Consider the following 20,394-nt stretch of genomic DNA (forward strand, 5'->3'; position numbering starts at 1 on the left):
TGTTTGCACCTGAGTTTCTCCTTCATTTTTGTGCTTCTTTGTGGCTGTAGCCTTTCACTCCTACTTCATGAATTTTAAAGGAATGTGAATCTCATCATACATGGAGCAATGAGATCTGTGGTCATGAAACATTTTAATAAAGGCTGAAATCCACTGATCGGCTATTCAGTAGGAAGGTGGGATGCAGGGACACTCCCCAATTATTCTCCTAAATGACTGAGAGTTTTTCTACATGAGGCTTTTAATCCATTTTATCTACTTTTTGGTGTCATCACAGAACTGAGATCTTACAGAGTAAGTTTTTTCTTTCCTGCTTTTCTGCTACATAACCTCTTGGTGGCACTGCAGTACAGCAGAATAACACAATTACCCAAATGAGGAAATGTATTTTGTTTTGTTTTCACAAATAATACTCAATTGTTCCCACTCTAAAACCAAACAAACATCAACATGCTCTTAAAAAAGAAAAAAAAGAAGGGAAAGTGAAGGGTCACAACAGCATCTAAAGAACCTGTAAATGACCATGAGTAACAACGACAAGTGCCCATCAAATGCCTCATGTAGAAAAGCTCTGACTGGCAAGATTCTGTCTTTTAGAAAGGGTTATGAATAGCTCTGGGCCAACATATTCAATCCAGACATTTTTTTAAAAAATCAAATTCAGGGGAAGGGGTGCAAAAAAGGGCAGTCAAAGAACTACCTAGCTTTTTTGCAGGGGGGGGGGCAATATCTGCTAATTTTGGTGAGTGGGTGAGGCTTATGAATAGGAGAGGAGGTGGCAGAGGGCTCTACTTTCTCTCTCTTCATAAAACAAGAAGAGCTTTACCACTGTTTCATGCATTCCCACAAAATGGCCTAATGGGGAACAAACTATGATGCAGTGTTGTTGTTACCAGGGACATTATTTGGGAGGGAAAGGTTGCTGCTCCCACTGTCCATTGGGGCCATTCTGATAGTGACTCTAATGCTGTAAGACGAGCCGGCAAAGCTTTTTCTTTTCTTTTTGAATTCAAGATTTCGCCTTGCTCCAAAACGTTGTCAAAATTCCCTCACCTCACTTTTGTGAGGAACAACTGGCCCTGCAGATGTATGTGTGGGTTATTTGGCCCAGCTCTCGTTATGAACACCCAGGTGGTTGTATCAATAACCCAGCACTTCTTCCCATGCGTGATTGCTGTACAGCAGGATGCTGCAGTCAAACAACAGAAGATGGGTGCAATACAAAGTGCCCATCAGTAACTTTAAATTAAACTATGGTGGAAGAGTGTGTGCATGGAAGGAACATGAAAGCTGTCAGAGTACCCAGACCTAATGGTTTTCTTTGCTCCGTTGTTGTTTATTAATTGCCAAATATAGAAACTTCCAACATAAAATTCTGCTAAGATTATTTAAACCATGCTAGTTATGCAGACAGCTAGACACTCCAGGGTGGGTCAGTATTAATGGCACACAAGCAAGTTTAAATACAGCTCAGTCAATTATTTTCCTGTTAGGGCCTGCATATGCATTACGGGCAAATGTTTGTAACTGAATATCAATGCCTTTTGGGGGTCGGGGGAGAGATTTCAAACAGAAGGTAAGCAGTGTCTCTCCTCAGTATTTGACCCTTTCCACATCTTTGTTCCAACCTGCCTCCATCCCAGTTGCCTGTTTGTTCTTGCAAAAGCATCAGGGTTTAGCACCCCTTGCCTACTCCATCAAAATCAATCCCTCCTGAGATGACTTTTCCAAGGGGGTAGGGAGTGGGAAAGGGTTGTCGGTGTTCAGTTACATGAGTTTGTGTGTTATTAAGTTCTTAATATATATCACCTTATTTGTCTGTAGCGGTCGGACTCCTATTGGCTCTAATTTACAACAATAAATGTAAAATACTACCCCAAATGACTACTTTGGGGAAGTTTACCATTTATTTTAATGGTGTGTTTTTGTTTTGTTTATTTTAATGGTGTTGGGATTTCTGTCATTCAAGATGCATCTAACTTAAGAGGGAAAGGAAATGTAAGCTCTATCACTTTAATCTGAAGGAACAGCTATACAATATTTACCTGTAGTGAATTTCATTAAGCATCACACACAGAACCATAGGTATACAGATATCTCCCTCACTTTACATTTAAAAGCCATCAGCTTTACAAAAATGAAATATTAACTGAAGCAGAAGAAATGACTGCAGTAGTTAGCATGTTTCCCATATTGAAGGATTTGCTACCATTAGGATAAGAACATAAGAAGAGCCATGCTGGATCAGACCAAGGGTCCATCTAGTCCAGCATTCTGTTCACACAATGGCCAACCAGCTGTCGACCAGGAACCCACAAACAGGGCATGAGCGCCACAGCACCCTCCCACCCATGTTCCTCAGCAACTGGTGTACATAGACTCACTGCCTCTGGTACTGGAGGTAGCACAGAGCCATCAGGACTAGTAGCCATTGATAGCTTTCTCCTCCATGAATTTGTCCGATTCCCTTTTAAAGTCATCCAAATTGCTGGCTATCACTACTAGGGATGTACGAAACCCCCCTTACCTGGCTCCACCAGGTTCTGCTGGGGGGGAGGCGCTCTGTCCCTCCCCCCGGAATCTTCGCCGGCGGGGGAGGCACTCCGCACCTCCCCCCCAGAATCCTGGCTGGCCGGCTCCACTCCGCAGGGATTCTGCAGAGCCTCCGGCTGGCTCTGCCAGCAGCTGGGCATCCGGCCGCTGGCTAGCAGGGACATAAATGGCGGTGGCTGTAGCCACCATCATTTGCGTCCCAGTATTCAGCCGTGATAGGCTATGTAAAGACTTACGTAGCCTATCACGTCTGGGTAAAAAAAAAAAAAAAAGCATACGCAAATGGTGGCGGCTACGGCCGCCGCCATTTGCGTTCCCTATTTTTGGTTGTCTTATTCTACGTAAATATTTACATAGACTAAGATGGCGAAAATAAGGGGGAACGCGAATAGCGTCCGCTATGCTATTTGTGTTCCCCCTTAGTTTCGCCGTCTTAGTCTACGTAAATATTTACATAGACTAAGACAATCAAAAATAGGGAATGCAAATGGCTTTGGCCATAGCCGCCGCCATTTGCTTACGCACTTTTTTTTTTAACCCAGATGTGATAGGCTACGTAAGTCTTTACTTAAGTCTTTACGTAGCCTATCATGAATGGGGCGGGGGAAACAGACTGCAAATGGCGGTGGCAGCAGCCGGTCAGAAGACCAGCCGCAGCCGCCGCCTTTGCCGAAGCTGCCGCTGGAGCCGCCGCCGTCTGGAACATCCACCCCAGGTAAGTCTCATCCTGGGAGGGATCCACAGGGGGGGACAGGCCATTCTGCCACGGAGTTCGGGGGCCGAATGCACTGGCATTCGGCCTCACCGAGATCCGTGGCGGAATTGTCTGACATCTCTAAATTCACTACATCTTGCGGTAGCGAATTCCATAGTTTAACTATGTGCTGTATGAAGAAGAACTTCCTTTTATCTGTCCTGAATTTCCCATCAATCAGCTTTGTGGGATGACCCTGGGATCTAGTATTATGAGAGGAGAAAAACGTTTCCCTATCCACTTTCTCCACACCATGCATAATTGTGTGTCTCTCTGTGTGTGTGTGTTCTTAAAAATCAGCATTCTTTCAGAAAGAGAAATTAGAGTTTTGAAATAATTAATACTTGGCTATGGGAGTTGAAGTGTAGGCTTGGATATCAAGAAACTGCTAACAACTTATTAAAAGCTGAAATGAAAAAAAATGACAACTTGGTTGAAAATCCACCCCCCCGGCATACAGTCTGAGAGCAGGGAAAAAGCAGGCGGATGTGCCTTGATGAGACTGGGCAAAAACCAATGGGACCCCTAGCTGAAGTAATATTTAAAACTTTTTTTGTGATCAAGGGATATCACTAAAATCCAAATCAATACCCCCATTTGGCTGACTGTTTGAGAAATAAGCTTATTTTATTACAACAAACAAGCGTTACATATTTCAAAAGAAAAGATGAAAAGCCTTACTTTCCAAGGGCAAAACATTCCAGTTTCACCGACGAGCCTTTTGCTGCCTGTGTTGTTTCTGGAAAACGCACTTCAATCTTTGGCTCATACTCCCCCATTACACCTGTTGAACATCAAAACAACGAACACTCCAGTTGTGCTTCAGACCTGTCTACTACAACAGAATGTCAGTGTAAGATACAAAATTGTGGTCTTGTTCCCATGGAAACGAATAAATGTCTTTCAGTAAGAGCAAGAATAGGCCACTGTGGAGAACGTCATTGCTGTGCAGTGTCCAATATGAAGTCCATAAATCAAATCACAACAGTGAGCTTCCCTTGACCTCTTGGTCCAGATTATCAAAAGAGGCCAGCATTTAGTAGTTGATGGACAGCACATTACACTTTTTTTTTTTAAAAAAAAACAAAACCCTAAAATGGTTTGATTATAGTATGAATCCACTACTAAAATTGTGTCAAACAAAACAGTAAAACATGCAAGAAATATCCCACCAAATCTTAGAAGCTTGCTTAATTTCCCAGCTAAATCCTGTTCCAGTACAAACTTAATCCTGAAGAAGTCATTGATTTTGGAAGATATTTAAGGTTTGATTATCATTCAAAGGGAGAAAATGCTCAAATATAAGTCAATTGCTGAGAATGCCTCTGTAGCATGAGTTCATACAGACATGTTCATCCCTTAATGCTGCAATATCAAGTGATGACTTATGTATGTATGAAATAACCATAGCAGACTAAACACTACAGTCAGGGCTTTCCTATCACCTGCCATTATCGAAAACAAAATATCTGAAGGGGGAATTTGCACATTCAACTACAAGTAATTGAGTGCTGACTAACAGAATGAGAAGACATGAACTCTACAATCTTATACACAGTTTCCTGGAAGTAATCCCCATTGTACTCCAGGAGGCTTACTTCTGAGTAGACATGCATAGGATTGCACTGTAAGCAGGGTAAATGTATTGGAGAATAAGCCCTAAGTATCCTTATTCTCTGGGCATAGTGCACATCAAGAATGGAGAAGGGGAGATTCAAATGCTTAATGTAAGTATTTAAAATCCCACCAAGTTCTTAATCTAGAAATGGATATATAGAGGTCCAGGGGCCAAATCTGACTCCTTCCCTGCATTTGGACCTACAGCATATAGCCCTTGATGCCAAGGACTCACAGTCTCTTTCTCTCTCACACACACATACACCATTATGCACATCAGCTATTCTCCCCATATTATTATTTTTTATAAAAATGGGAATACAATGCTTTGCAGTATTTGTTGCTATTTTATCCCTCTTGAGAACATTGTGAGGGACCATAGACTGGGGAAGGAATCCCATTTTAAAAAAACCCTTTGCTAATGGATTTCTCAGCTATGTATTTTCAACTGCGAACATTTAATTAAAGAGCTCCCTACAAAAGGATGCCTTTCACTTCAGTGACTAAACTGGATTAGATCTAGCTTTCTGCATCTTTGATTTGACAATGGAAGGCTGTCACATCTGAACATCCTTGGAAGAATCACATTAGTATGGGAATTAGGATTCATTTTGGCATGCTTCTTTCCACTGCAATGTGTTTGGTTCACGATGTCATCTCTTCACTACAAATTGGTCTGATTGTTGTTTGCTCTTCCCAGGAAACCCTGGGAATTTTAATTCTGTGAGGCATGGACTAGCAATCTCTAACAGAGGACCTTAGCACCTCACCAAACTAGAATTACCAGAATTCCTTAGGGGAATGAGTGGCACATAGTAATCTAAAATAAGTTTTCAAGTGCATTTATACCCAGTTGTATCACTCATTCACTCAAGCTCTTCATTTTACCATGAAGGACAAGATCCAAAGTATAGACTCAAAAGGAGCCCTCTGTGAACAGAAAGGGTAACACAAAGCCATCTGCTGTCCTACAGCAATTGATTACTGCTTCAAAATTGACAGGTCATATCATTACATATTTCCTAAAGGAAATCAACCGTGAGTGCTCCTTGGAAGGACAGATACTGAAGCTGAAGCTCAAATATTTTGGCCACCTAATGCAAAGAGAAAAGTCACTGGAAAAGACCCTGATGCTGGGAAAGACTGAAGGCAAAAGGAGAAGGGGACGGCAGAGGATGAGTTGGCTAGATAGCATCACCGATGCAATGAATATGGACTTGAGCACACTCCGGGAGACAGCGCAGGACAGGAAGGCCTGGCGTGCTATGGTCCATGGGGTCACGAAGAGTCGGACACGACTGAACGACTGAACAACAACAACAACAACAATCATTACATATTAATTTAGTTCAATTAAGATTGTAAAAAAATCCCCCCAAACTTACCATCACTCCGGAGCACAAGGGGTGTGGGTGGGCCCTGCACACTTTGTTTTGCTTCTGTGTTTGTTACAACACATGTGTAGTTGCCCACATCGGAAGGTTCCACTTTGGCGATGTATAGATTTCCTGTCTCTTGAGATACAAATCGACGACTGTCCTCCTGAACATATAAGGGATTATCATTGAAAATCCAAGCATAGGATAAATCTGGAAAACATCAAACACTTATTACACATGTTTTCCTAACAAAGCTCTGAGAGTTAGCACTAATAGAGGAGATTATATATATATATATATATATATATATATAATCTCCATGATTTTTATTTCTGTTAAACAAAGTAGCTCATATAATATAAATATAGGACCTAATATTAGATCACTTTTCTCTCTCCCATCTTTCTGTAACAAGTGATTTTGTTTCTTCAAATGAAAATAAAAATGTCAACATGCCATTTATCTGGCGAATGAAATATTCATTTGCCTATTGCAAATGAGAGTGGATTTTAGCGGAGCAAATAGATGCGGTGATGTTACTGTGTGAAATCATGGAGGGCAGAGTGCTTTAAAATTCAGCCAGGGATCTGGAGTGGGAGGAAGGAAGACAGTTCACGCACACATATTCTGCATTCATTGAATACAAAAATCAATAATGACATGGGCCACCCCAGATTGTTCACAGTCAGCTCCAGCACAACATTTTCTCCCAATATAGACTGTTCATACTCTTGACTGAATATAATCAAGTACAGAAGTATCAAGTGATACACACCAATGTCAGAACCAGCCCTGGGAATGAAGAGATCAGAGTAGAGACAAGGACCATTACATTAGATAATATTCTTAGGCAGCTGGACATGTATGGTTTAAAAGTACAGCTGATAATTATATGTACAACTAGCTTAGAATTAGGTCTAAGGAAGTGCAGTGTTGTAAGTGGGTGGATTGCATTACCCTTGAGAAAATTCCCAAGTTTATTCTTCTATTCTAAATCTTCTGTCTTCATACTGCTTTCTTTGGGACGATTACACAAGTCTGGTAATGTTTCCCCTTCCCCTTCTTTGGCTTGTTGCTTTGGTGTGATTTCCTCTAAGTGGATCAAGACTAAAGAAACTAAAGGGTCAAGTCTAGAGATGGCAAGCTTTTGCACTCCCTGTTTTGGCACACATGTGTGAAACAGGAAGCACAGTCAGGATGGCAGTCAACTCAGTACTTAAAATTCAGGCACAACACAGTCCAGTTAGAAAGGGTCAGTTTTTGATAACCCTTTGTCCATGCAGCATAGTTGCCTGGAGCATCTTATGCAAATTATGATGCCAATTGGTAAGTGGGAACAAAGGCAAACGGAATAGGCTCAGTATGCTTGCCCCAATTAGCTTGTGAAAGCTAGTTTACTTGTGGGACTCAGTTCTGAAAACAACAGTGTCTGTGGTTAATACTTCAAAAAACAAACCAAAAACAAACCCCAAATATTGCATTTCATGTCAAGGGCTCTCACGGTAGTTTTGGCAACTACATCATTACCATTAAGGTATGAAAGCAGTTGATTAGGCTAATAAAACAAAGAGCTCTTCAGACTCAGAGTCCAAAACCAAAGTGGGATCACTGTCTAAATTAATCCCATATTTTCCAACCACACTCTATGGGCTAAACATTGTTTTTTAAATATGGACATGACAGGTGACTGTGGGAATTTTAAGTGTGTTGGTACTATGCTTTTTTTCTTTTTGTTAAAGTGTTATTGCAGACGCTATGCATTTTGCCACACTGTCTGCACAGCTAGTCACACAATTGCCACCTCCTGCAGTGCAGACAGAGATCAGATGAACCCTGGTGTATGCAGACTACAGGAATGGACATTGAACAGACGTTCACTCTGCTTCAGATACTTCCCTCTGAATGTGCCTCAAGCACTTTTGGGACTACCCTTTTATATATATACATACGTACATACACACATACATACATACACACACACACGTGCGTGCACTTTGTGGACTGAACAACTTCTATGCTAACTTTTCTTTTCCTCTTTCCCCATAGCTGCCTCCTTTAGGTACTGGTAGCTCACCTCCTTTCTGGTTCCCCTGCTGCTCTGATCTCTCTGACTCATTGCCCTTCTGTTCAGTGGCTTCTTTTCACCTTCTGTCACAATTGTTCCTTCCTGCTGTCTGGAGTTTGACAGCTGACTGTGGAGCTCTTTCTATCGAGCTCCAGCAGTGGCAGGAGGGGCATGGAAATCGTGTTTTTTTAAAAAATAAAACATAGTAAATCAGAAGTTTTGGAAATCTAGCAGTTTAGCATCCCTTAATTAAATGTATAATTCATGAGCTCGGAACTTTCTGCCAACTGATTCATTTCAAAACGTCGCCTCTTTCCCCATCCCCACTCCTTGTCATCATCAATGCCATTTTACAAATGTTATTTATGTTTCAGTTGCAACATCGGCATGGTATGATAATGACTCTGTAAACACCAGTGGTTTCTGTGGAACTTTACGCTGACTTCCTATAATACAATGCGACTATAATTAGAGACAGCATGCCACTCGGGATCTATCAAAGAAGCTTCACTTCTGAAAGCATTTCCCCCCCTAGCTCTGTAAGATACCATGCAATACAGTTAGGGAGTTAATAACATGATCCAGCAAGAGGAAGTTTGCAAAATAATAATAATAAAGGTATTGTGGACTCAGGATGGAGCTATTACTTGAAGCAGGCTGGGGGCTCACATGCCACCTCTGGTGATTTTCCACCCCTTCCCCAAAGCTACCCTAGTCTGGCTGCCTTTTGCAGTGGGAGATAATGGGCCCTGACACTGCTGTCACAGCCCATGGCTTTGGGCTGTTATGGAGTATGCAGCAATTTTAAATCTGTCTATTATAATCAGTGGAATTATGGAACCACCCTGCCCTGCTGATTTCAATAGACGAATTTAAACCCGCAGAATGTTCCAAAATGGCTGGCTGAGGACAAAAAAATGACAAGGGGTGTTGTTCACTGGTGTAGACTGCATCCCCTATGCCATTTGCGTCCCGGATTTAGCCGTGATAGGCTATGTAAATATATACATAGCCTATCATGGGCTAGCGTAGGGATGCAAATGGTGGCTGCTATGACGTCCGCCATTTGCGGTCGCAGCAGCCTGGAAGCGGTCGGAGCCACTAGTGCTACCACTTCATCCACTACCACCGCCGCCACATCCACCACCAGGTAGGTCCGTCCTGAGGGGATTCCGCGGGGTCGCGGGGGGGGGGAGGCCATTCTGCCACGGACTCTGGGGGGGGGAGTATTCTAAAGAATCTGGCCTCACTGGAGTCCATGGTGGAATTCTCCACCATCCCTAGTCACTTTTAGCCCACCCATCAGCCTTTAGGGGCATGCAGCAGACTTGCACCTGCCTATTCAAATCAATGGACACATTGGGGGTTTGAAAGCATTCTCTTCTCCCATCCCCAGAAAGCACTTGTAAAAGCCTTGAGCTTGTGTGATACCTGAAACAAATGCTCACAAATACCCAAATTGTTCTAGAGCCAAACATGGAGATGTTCATACATCCCTAGTGTGGACAGCATATTCAGAGGTGGCCATTACTGCCAAAGCTCTTGAAAGGGAAGTTTCTTACCATGAATTCCTGTTTTTTGTATCTTCTGGAGGGCATCCCAAGACCTTTGGGTTAGCTTCTCCCACTGGATGACAGGCAGAGTCCAACTGAAATTATCATCTCTATTGGAAGGAGCTATCCAGCCTTTCCAAACTGGATTGGAAAAGCCAGGAACTCCACCAACACTATCCCCAAAACACATTAAGGTTAGAACTCAGCATCTGAAAAGGGGGCACCCGCTTAATTTCAATAATACAAATAAACGATGAACAAGGGGGGAAAGGAGGAATTAGGCTACAGGATTCCTGCCTACTACCCCGCATGTATGGCGGAGGCAGAAACCTGTAAGGAACAAACATAGGTACACCAGCTACCAGGGTGGGTGGAATGCCCTCCACAAGGTACAGAAAACAAGAATTTATAGTAAGAAGCTTCCCTTTCTCCTGTATCTTCTGGAGGGCATTCCAAGACCTTTGGGATGTGCCAAAGCAGTACCATCCCAGAGAGGGAGCAAGGTGTACCTTTCACTGGACATGAACTCTCTGCAAGACCCATCTACCAAAGATGATATCCTCTGAGGAGAATATATCAACTTTATAATGCCTTGTGAAGGTATGCAGAGAAACCCAAGTGGCAGTTCTGCAGATTTCTTCTGTAGAGATATTAGCCCTGAACATGGCCATACTGGCCACTCCCCTAAGGGAGTACACAGTGACTCCAGAGTGGGAAGACCTTCCCAGGGCCTGGTAAACTAAGACAATGAACTCTTTAGCCATCTAGAAATAGTAGAAGAGGAGTTCTTCTAGCTGAAGGACTTGTTCTGATGTGAAACAAACAAGGCCTTGGTCTTTCTGATAGTTGTTGTCCCATCCAGGTAAAAGTGCAGGGCTCAATGCACATCTAATTTGTGCCAAGCCTGATCCTAGGGATGAACCAGTTTAGGGCAAAAGGAAGGTAGAACAACCTCCTGCTGATGATGGAAGATCAAATTGACCTTAGGGAGAAAGGTGGGGTCTGTTCTGAGAACTATCTTGTCATCATGGAAAATACAGAGCTGGGGGTCTAAGGACAAAGCACTTTGTCCCAAGATCCTTCCGGTGGAGATGATTGCCACAAGGAAAACGGTCTTTAAGGCTAATATCTTCAGAGAACAGGTGGCTAGAGGCTTAAAGGGTGACACCATGAGGGCTTTTAGAACCCAATTCAGATTCACTGTCTTGACTGGGATGGCCAGACTGACCCCCCTGAAAAAGCCAGCCACTATATCCAAGATGCTTGGAGGTTCACACACACACACACACACACAGAGAGAGAGAGAGAGAGAGAGAGAGAGAGAGAGAGAGAGAGAGACAAACTACTTTGACTTGTGGGCTATTGCTTTCTGAAGAGGGAGAAGTAACCTCAGTAGCTCCCTGCTGTGTAGATGTGCCCATGCCACCAGATATTGACAGGAAACCAGGAGACCCATCAGTCTGGTTAAGGACCTCAGATCCACCTGCTTCACTCCTTGCAGGCTAGAGGAATGCTCTGCTAATGCTAAGCTGAAAGGAGCAACCAGAATTGGTTTGTGTCCAGGATCACACCCAGATAATCCAGGGACTCTGAGGGAATCAAGCAGCTCTTCTCTGGATTCACTATGAAGCCATGGTCTTGTAAGCATTCCAGTGTAGTCTTGAAATCCTCAAAATCTTTCTGACAGAAGGTAGACCTGATAAGGATGTCATCTAAACAGGGGTATAGACAGATGTTCCTCCTTCTCAAGTGAGCCACCACTGCCACCAGTACTTTGGTAATGACCCAGGGGGATGAGGTTAAGCTGAAGGGCATCACCCTGTATTAGTAGTGATCGCTTCTGTACACAAAGCATAAGAAATAAGAACCTCCAGTAACAAGGATGGATAGCACATGCAGGTATGCTGCTATAAGGTCCAATGATGCTAGGATGGCTGACAAGATGGACTTGAGAGTCTTCATCTTGAAGTATCTGTGGAGGAGGAATTTGTTTGGCCTCTCGAGGTCTACAGTGGCTCTTAATTTCCCATTGTTTTTGAGAACCAAGAAAAGAATAGAATAGACCTCGGAGGACCTCTGGCCCAATGGTTCTATTGCCTCTATTTCCAAGAGGTGCCCAATCTCCTGCAGCATTGGACTGGGGTGGGAGTGAACTCTAGGGCACAGCCCAAGGACCCTGTCTCTCTGATCCAGGCATCCAAAGTGGCTGATGCCCAGTCTGTAGTATATTTGAGGAGGTGGACCCCATTTCTCCGGTTCGAGGTCCTGGTGTCAGGCCAAGTGGGACTTTTTGGTCCCCTTGGAAAAGCTAAATGAGGCTGTATTGCCCAGGCAAGGACTGGCATGTCCCTCTGCCTGTGGCCCTGGGATGAAACAATTTGGACTTCTATCCACCCAAGGATCTGGACTTGTTTTGAAACTTTACTGAATGAAAGGGCTGATGGGTTCAGGCTTTTTTTTATCATCCTTTTTGGATGTAAGTAATGCCTTGGTTTTATTTCTCATTTCTACCAATACTTTGTCCAGAGGCTCACCAAACAGTTTGTCACCAGAAAAGGCATAACTAGCCAGCCTTGCTTGGGAACTGGGTCAGCCTCCCTCATTCTCAGCCTAACGTTTCTCTGAGCCACAATATTGGCTGCCATGGCTCTGGATCCCAGTTAATTCTCTGGTATTTAGAGAGGAGGAGTCTGCTAGGAGGGCTGTGAACAGGGCAATTTTCTTGAGCCCATTCTTGAAGGATTTAGATGCTTCTTCCATTTCAGCTAGTTCTTCTGCCCAAAGGTATCTTTGCCTGACTAGGCAAAGATGGGGTTAGTTTGGGGCTCAAAAGGTAATGGCTGAGGCCTCAAATCTTCTTTGCAATGGAGCTTCCACCTACTTGTCACAGGGCTCTTTGGGACCACCCTCATGGGTGGGAATGACAGCAGAGGAGGCCAGGGCACCCACCATAGGCACTTTAAGAGAGTCCACAACCTCCTCAGGCAACAAATAAAGTTTGCTTGACACTCAAAGCTGGTTTGGCCCATTCAGCCCTCCAAACCTTGTTCACGAAGTCTGGAAAGTGTACAGAAAGAGGCTTTATGACCACTTTGCCCTCCTTTGGTTGGGTATTATCTGAGGCGATAGCTTTGTAACCGTTGCCACCCACCTTCAAAATGCGAGTGGCCTTAGAAAGTAAGTTGAAAAAGCTCACAAGGAAAAAGGTCTCTGTTGAGCTGAGGCAGCCAACTCTAAATCTTCCTCAGAAAGTCCCCCTTCTCCCTCCCTCAGAATTCACCAAAACATCAGATCAGTCTAGTGAAAGGGAAGGGAGGGCCTGTTGTTGCTGAGTGATCCAGCTCATGCCTTCCTTGCTGCCCTGAAAAGCAGGGGCAGGAGAACAAGCAGGGAGTGCCCTCTTCTGCCTCTTCTTCGTTGGCTTTCTCTCCTCCAAGTGTGTGTCTGGGAAGGAAGACCCTCTGGAATGATGGGTCTTCTCTTCTCATCATGAGGAGGATGAGGAAGAAGAAGGAGGTCCCCTCTTTCATCCCCTGCCTCTAGAAGAGCAATTATACTTCTTTTTCTTCCCTTTATGGGATCTGTGTGCCCCTGAATGGGAAAAAGAGTGGCAGGGACACTCCCCTTCCCCTGGCTGCGGGATAGTGGATGTAACCTCTTGTAACATCAGTTGTCTGACCCACACCAGAAAGTTGGGGTGGGCTAGGTCCCAGCTAAGGTCAAGTGTCCTTGAATCAGGTGTGTGTGTGGTGGCTTCCCTCAGAATGGCTCAACCATCTGCAAAATCCACAGATCATTGAGGTGTACACTCAGAAGAGCCTTCTTCCAGTGATGGTGCCACCTGCTCACACTCACGCATCGTTGTTTGTGGTAAAAGCTTCGCTTCCATCAGCCCTCCTGACCCCCAGTCAGAGGAAGGTTAGAGCTAGTGTGGAGGAGGGTGGTGGTGGACAAATGAGACTTGTATCCCTAGACCCTGGTTGTGAGGGGCGGGCACCACTTGACTATTGGATATTTGCACCACCAAAAAAAAACATTTGATAACCAGCCCTCTTCCTTGTAAGGAAGAGCATGAGCTGGGTGGCATTATGGTGCTTTTTGCACCTTAAAAAGGAGCAAGCCCGAAGCCTGGCATCTTCCTGGGTAGGGAGATCGGGTGGCTGGGTGACGAAGATCTGAGTACTTTATGCACCAAGAGTATAATACCCTCTAGAGCCCAGATCCCTTCTAGCTAGGAAGAACGGGGCTGCGTGCATCAGGTCTGCCAGCTCTGCGTGATTTAGGGTGGTGAAATGGCTAGATGGCCTGGCCTCCTCCAGGGTAGGGAGAGCTTGGGGCCTGGGCAATGCTAGAAGCGCTCCCACTCACATCAAAGGGGCCTGTCTGCCCAGTTGGGATGGCATGGCCTATGAGATCTTTGCTGAGGTGAACCTCTGAGAGCTGGTGTGGGTGACCCTTCCTCACAGAGAAAACAATATGGCACTGGAGTCCACCTCTAGTGAACACTGACCCCTTCCCTGGCTGTTAAGTCAGGAAAATGAGAAGAGGAAAACATCCTATAAAATGAAAACTGAAACAACTATACTGCTGAATTCCTGGATCTCAGCAAGGGTGCTGTTCAGCCACCACCAGGCAGTGCCAGTCTGGGAAGGGTTGGTAGCTCATCCCACTGGAGGGGATAATTTTGATTGGACCCTGCCTGTCATCCAGTGGGAGGGCTAACCTGAAGGTCTTGGAATGCCCTCCAGAAGATACAGGAGAATAACTCCTTATATTGTGAAAAATTATGAACTTCAGGTCAATAAAAAAATATAATGTCATATTAATTAGAAAGCATCAGATATGCATTGCAGTGAGGATTCTCTTCTGAAAGATTGCTTATGATGGGGTACCAATGGAAGATGCAACTTGAGGTAAAAGAAACTTGATGCATTTTGGCCCAATTGGCACTGAAATTTCACTTGAAGAGAAGTGGGTTTGGTAGCTTTTCCTGATGCAAAACCAACAGAACAATGACAAGGGAAAGTAGGCATGGATGAACTTACCCAGGTCCACCTTGCACTCTGCTCAAAGCCTGCCAGCTGGCCAACCCTGTTCGGTGTGGGGCATGGCACGAGCCGCTGGCTGGTCCATAGGTGCCTGGTGAGCTGCACACAGCTGCCCGCTTCCTCGCTGAGCCACCATTTGGTGGGAAATAGTGGCTCATTCTTTTATGTAAAGGGCTTTTAAAATAGACCATTTATGCCTGTAATGTTGCATAAATGGGCTTATATACATCTGCCTTTACATAAAAGAATGATGGTGGCTTGGCAAGGGAGTGGATGGCTGCATGCTGCTCACCTGTAGACTGCCCAGTGGCTCTGTGGGCTCCAGTCCAGGGGGCCAAGCAGATGGATGGCCATTGGACTCCACCCCCCTACCCTGGATATCTGTGACATCCCTAAGGGAAAGCAAAAGTGCTTTGATAAAACTAGCAAAATTCTCTGGGAGATTCTGCAGGTACCTAGCATTTTGTGTAAAGTAACATTCAAAGTGATTTGGGGTTCATCCACAGGTGAAATATCTGAGGAATCTCAAGGACAGCCAAGAAAGTTTGGATTAGTAACATTTATCTGAGGCTATTTGTGCATCTACAGTTTTCAGTGTCTTATTAAACATATTCTGTCTCCTGCAAGCATCCCTACTTAGTGACTGGTTATCTCTTCCTGTGCAGAGAACTTATGGTTTTAAGGCATCCCCAAGACCATTTTTCACAATCACTGGGCAACATCCAATGCTGCCATTCCAGTTATGCAATTGACACAACCTTTGTGTAAATGACCTCTAGCACTACACTGATAGTGTAAGCTGGTGTGAGTTGTTTTCTGGGGATACTGCCCATTGAATCTGCAACATTCTAGCATAGTACTAGAGGTTGCTTATGCTAGCAGTGTGTCGACTGCATAAGAAGAGTGGCAGTGTTGGATAATGCCCATATGGTCCCTGGGAGAGCATCCCAGGGACCATAGGATATGTGGACCTCTCCCTCCAGGGGCAGAAAAAGAAGTCTTCTGTTAGATGCCTCCTTGTTCAGGTGGCAGAAAGCTCCACTGACATTGCTTCTCCACCATCAGGGTTTGGATGGCAGTAGGGCACTGCTGGATCATGGCATCTGGCCCTATCACTTCCTGGCATATTGAAGGGGAAGAAATGGAAGCAGTGACAGATTTTACTTTCTTGGGCTCCAAGATCACTGCAGACGGTGACTGTAGCCATGAAATTAAAAGATGCTTGCTCCTTGGGAGGAAAGCTATGGCCAACCTAGACAGCATAGTAAGAAGCAGAGACATCACCTTGCCAACAAAGGTCCATCTAATCAAAGCTATGGTTTTCCCAGTAGTAATGTATGGCTGTGAGAGCTGGACTATAAGGAAGGCTAAGCGCCGAAGAATTGATGCTTTCGAACTGTGGTGCTGGAGAAGACTCTTACGAGTCCCCTGGACTGCAAGGAGGTCAAATCAGTCCATCCTAAAGGAAATCACCCCTGAGTGCTCATTGGAAGGACAGATACTGAAGCTGAAGCTCAAATATTTTGGCCACCTAATGCGAAGAGAAAACTCTCTGGAAAAGACCCTGATGCTGGGAAAGACTGAAGGCAAAAGGAGAAGGGGACAGCAGAGGATGAGATGGCTAGATAGCATCACCGATGCAATGAATATGAACCTGAGCACACTCCGGGAGAGTGTGCAGGACAGGAAGGCCTGGCGTGCTATGGTCCATGGGGTCACGAAGAGTCGGACACGACTGAACAACAACAACAACAAGGGCACTGCTGACTGAATCGTTAGGAATTTGTTTCTGTTTTTGTTTAAATAGACCATGCAAAGACTGAAAATTACTTAGCCATACTTGTTCTGAAATGTTGAGTTTTCATTTACATTGGCTATTCTTTTTTTATTCTTAACAAAGTTGCATATATCAATATACGTTGTTATATGTGTGCATATAGAACAATCATCTATGCTGGCATTACAGATTCAGTCAAAGCAAATTGCAGGTTGGTTTCTTTTGTGGTTTGATTCTGAAAATAATTACTGGTATTAGATAATTGTACATTAGGGGCATAATCCATCATAGCATTGGTGTAGTGACGATGTGTACACGGGTCGCCATAGGGATGAATATAATTCTATACTCCCCATCCAGTATGTACCAGGCCATTACAGGGTTCAGGAGATCTCCAGTGTAGTTTTATCTCTCATGTCCTCATTGTCAAGGGCTCCTTGGAGGGCTCTCAGTCTAATCCAGTAGCCAAGTCCAGACACAGACAAAGGGATTCTTTTCAAAGCTTTATTCTTCTTTTACAACTTAACAGCTCTACAGGTAGCAACTAGATCTGAGCAGCAGCATCCCTATGCCCTAAGTTAGAACAGTTGGTCCCCATTTGAAAAGCAATTACTGGCAGACCCCTGAATATAAGGACTAGGGAGAATCCCTCCCCTTTTCCCTTGGATCCTCTGGGCGCAGCCGTTCTTTGAGTGCCAACCGGGCGCTACGCCTCCTTTCCGCACTCTCCATTTGGCACCGCTGTCTGCGTCTGCGCCGTGTATCCAACCGGTCTGCTATCGGTGCTGGGTCACTCCCTGGACTGCTTTCTAATCTAGGAATGTGGGTGGGAGGAAACTGTCAGCTGCGGGCCCTGGGAAAAAGGGGCGCGCTCCTCTCCCAGGAGCGACTGCTCTTCCTCCGAATCAGAACTACTCTGGGATTCTATGGTCTCAGTGTCCACCCTGACACTCATCCAGCCTGCCCTAGACTAGTGTATTAGTTGTATGTTTACAGTGTAGTGCATGATGAGGTATAGGTGGGGACAGAAAACACATTCTCTTAGGCCCTATCATAAACGAGGAATGGGTAAGTATTTTGTTTGGTTGGGTTTTGATAAGAACTATGTTCACAAATTTCTTCATAAATAAATAGGATAGACAGAACTTGAGATTTTTTTTAAAAAAATGAATGTGGGAGAAACCAAAGGTGAAAGACTCACCCATACAGACCCAAATCTTTGAGGAATGAGCTCTTAAAAGTCTGGTTTTGAATCCCTGGGTATTTCAGCTAGGGATGTCGCGAGAGTCCACGTGTATGTGAGTGTGTGTGTATGGCGTTTGACGGACTCCCCCTCACCTGCCCTCCCAGACCCTGCTTGGCAAATTGCGGGATGCTTGCAGACCCACTTGGTGAGCACCCCATGGCTCAGCAAGCACCCAGCAGCTGTTCATACCCCTGGTGAGCCACCATTGTGCGCAGCAGTGGCAGCTTGGGAGCTTCTGGCTAGGTAATGTTGCATATTTGGCCACCATTAAGGGCTCATTACTCAACATTACAGGTGTTTGAGCTCTGTCAGGTGCTTGCCGAGCCATGGTGAAGCTCACACAACACCGCAAGCAGGGGTGGGTGGTAGCAGTGGCTCGGTGAGCACCCAATGAAGCCAGGCGCCGGGCACATGAGTCCATCCATCCCTAATTTCAACCACATTTTTGGTGCAAAATTCATACCGACACCTCTTTTATTCTCACAGGCTCCTCATTTTTAACATGGTAGGCAGGTATAACATGGTCCTCTCCGTGCTGGAATTGGAATCGCTGTACCATTGAATTTGGCCAGTGTAGATGGGTGAGGATTTCCTTTGCTTGTTTATGTTTTATAAGAACTTACCTAAATTCACACATTTCTTCATAAATGGGACAACCCACCCCACCCCACCCTGAATTAAAAAAAAAAAATGGATGCAGGAGAAAGGAAAACTGGCATATTTATCCTTTCCAATTGTAAACCATATGGGCACTGGACGTGCACTAGGATAGATTATGGCCCAAGTTTTTAAATCAAACACATACAAATGCATAGCACATTCGAACCATCTGTTATTTGTTCTGTCAAATCGTGTGAAACTCAGTACAAAATGCCTTATACTACCTCCATGGTGTGGTGGAGGACCACAGAGTAGAACGACTCCTTGTCCTTCTCGGACAGATACGGTGCTTCTTGCTTTGGTTTCAAAGTCTTCAAGATCTTGAGGGGAAAAAATAATTACAGATCTGTTAGACGTCTCCATATTTGAACCATGGAGTTAATTTTGCTGTCCATACTAAGAGGACTCTGGGATAGGCATGAAGGTGATGCGCTTATATATGCAACATCAATATATTTTTATCTTTCAACTTACTGTGTTTTCATTCCACTCTGGTGAAGATATTGCCTACTCAGAAGTGACTGAATGAAAGTGTAAGCACTTTCACCCTCTTATAAATACAGTGTGCATTATCTTAGGGTGGGTGATTATAGCTATGTACTTATACAGCAGGGGAAACATTTTAAAAGTTTATGCAGCCCTTAGATTGTATGCTTGCTGTTTCTATAGTCTCATGGAATATGTTTTCACAAATTTTTCATGGAGATTATGATGAATCACAAGCATGTCTTGACTAAGAATTCAATAGTTTCCTTAACAAGGAAATATCTTCATGGATTGTTAAAAATGTCATAAAGTTCAGATTAGAATTGTCCTCTGGCCTCATATCATTCCCAGCTCTACCTTAAAGGGTTAGAGAAATTCTTGAAAAACAGGTCTTTTAAAATAGCATGCAAGCTTTTGAGTTCACCAGAGCTCTTCATCAGGCTGGTAAACAAAGCAGAAGTGGGGAAGAGAAGTTGGTGATGTTGTCGTCATGGAGTCTGCATTCAGTCACAGTCTTATGATGGAATTAGGAAATGGCGCAGGTGCCTGGTTGGGTTTGGGAGTCAGACGGACTCCCCCACACCCACACTGGTGAGCCGTGCTTGCCAAGCCCCTGTCCCTGTCCCCCTCCCAATGCTTACTGAGCCGTCTGTACTCATCCAGGAGCAATCGGCAAGCACCGTGAGCACCATTTTACGAAAAAATGGTGCTTGCAAAATATGTGCACATCTAGTTGTCTGCAAAAGGGGGCCGTGAATGCTCCATATATGCCAGAATACAAATGTTTGTATGGGCCATTCACAGCCCCCTTTTGCACACAACTAGATGTGCACAGTGCCATTTTTTTTTTCATAAAATGGTGTTTGCGGCACTCGCCAATGGCTCCTGGGTGAGTACAGGCAGCTCAGTGAGTGCAGGGGGGCGGGGAGAATTGGTCCGGCAGCACACGAGCAAAGGCAGAGGCTGGGCGAGTGCCCAGCAAAACCGGGGGCGGGGGGGGGGGGAGAGGCTCCCATCCATCCCTAGATGGGATGCGGGAAGAGGCAGCAGACATTTAAATTAGGCTCTTGTAGCTGCTATGCAGGTATCAGGCTGTGCTTAGGGCTGTTTTCTTTAGCCAGCAGTCCTAGGGGCAGTCCTTCCTGCCATCCCCCTGCACCCTCCTTGCAACACTCCCCATCTGCTCTGGAGGGTTCACCCTCTTTAGCAGATAGGGGTGTATGGGCAGCTGCAAGGGTCTGGGGAATCCGTTTCAC

At 44.7% G+C, this 20,394-nt stretch overlaps 1 protein-coding gene across 1 annotated transcript in view; it reads right to left on the bottom strand.

Annotated features, from left to right (window-relative positions):
• CNTN6 (contactin 6) overlaps positions 1 to 20,394 on the bottom strand; it is a 247,999-nt gene that overhangs the window by 157,455 nt on the left and 70,150 nt on the right. Inside the window, 3 exon segments of the mRNA XM_084840343.1 lie at positions 3,989 to 4,091; positions 6,310 to 6,513; positions 18,877 to 18,972. Coding sequence (XP_084696469.1) covers positions 3,989 to 4,091; positions 6,310 to 6,513; positions 18,877 to 18,972 — 403 coding nt within the window.

This window comes from Heloderma suspectum, chromosome 2 (genome assembly GCF_057233095.1).
Source record: "Heloderma suspectum isolate Gila_16-S chromosome 2, 16-S_ref, whole genome shotgun sequence".
NCBI classification, from domain to species: Eukaryota; Metazoa; Chordata; class Lepidosauria; order Squamata; family Helodermatidae; genus Heloderma; species Heloderma suspectum.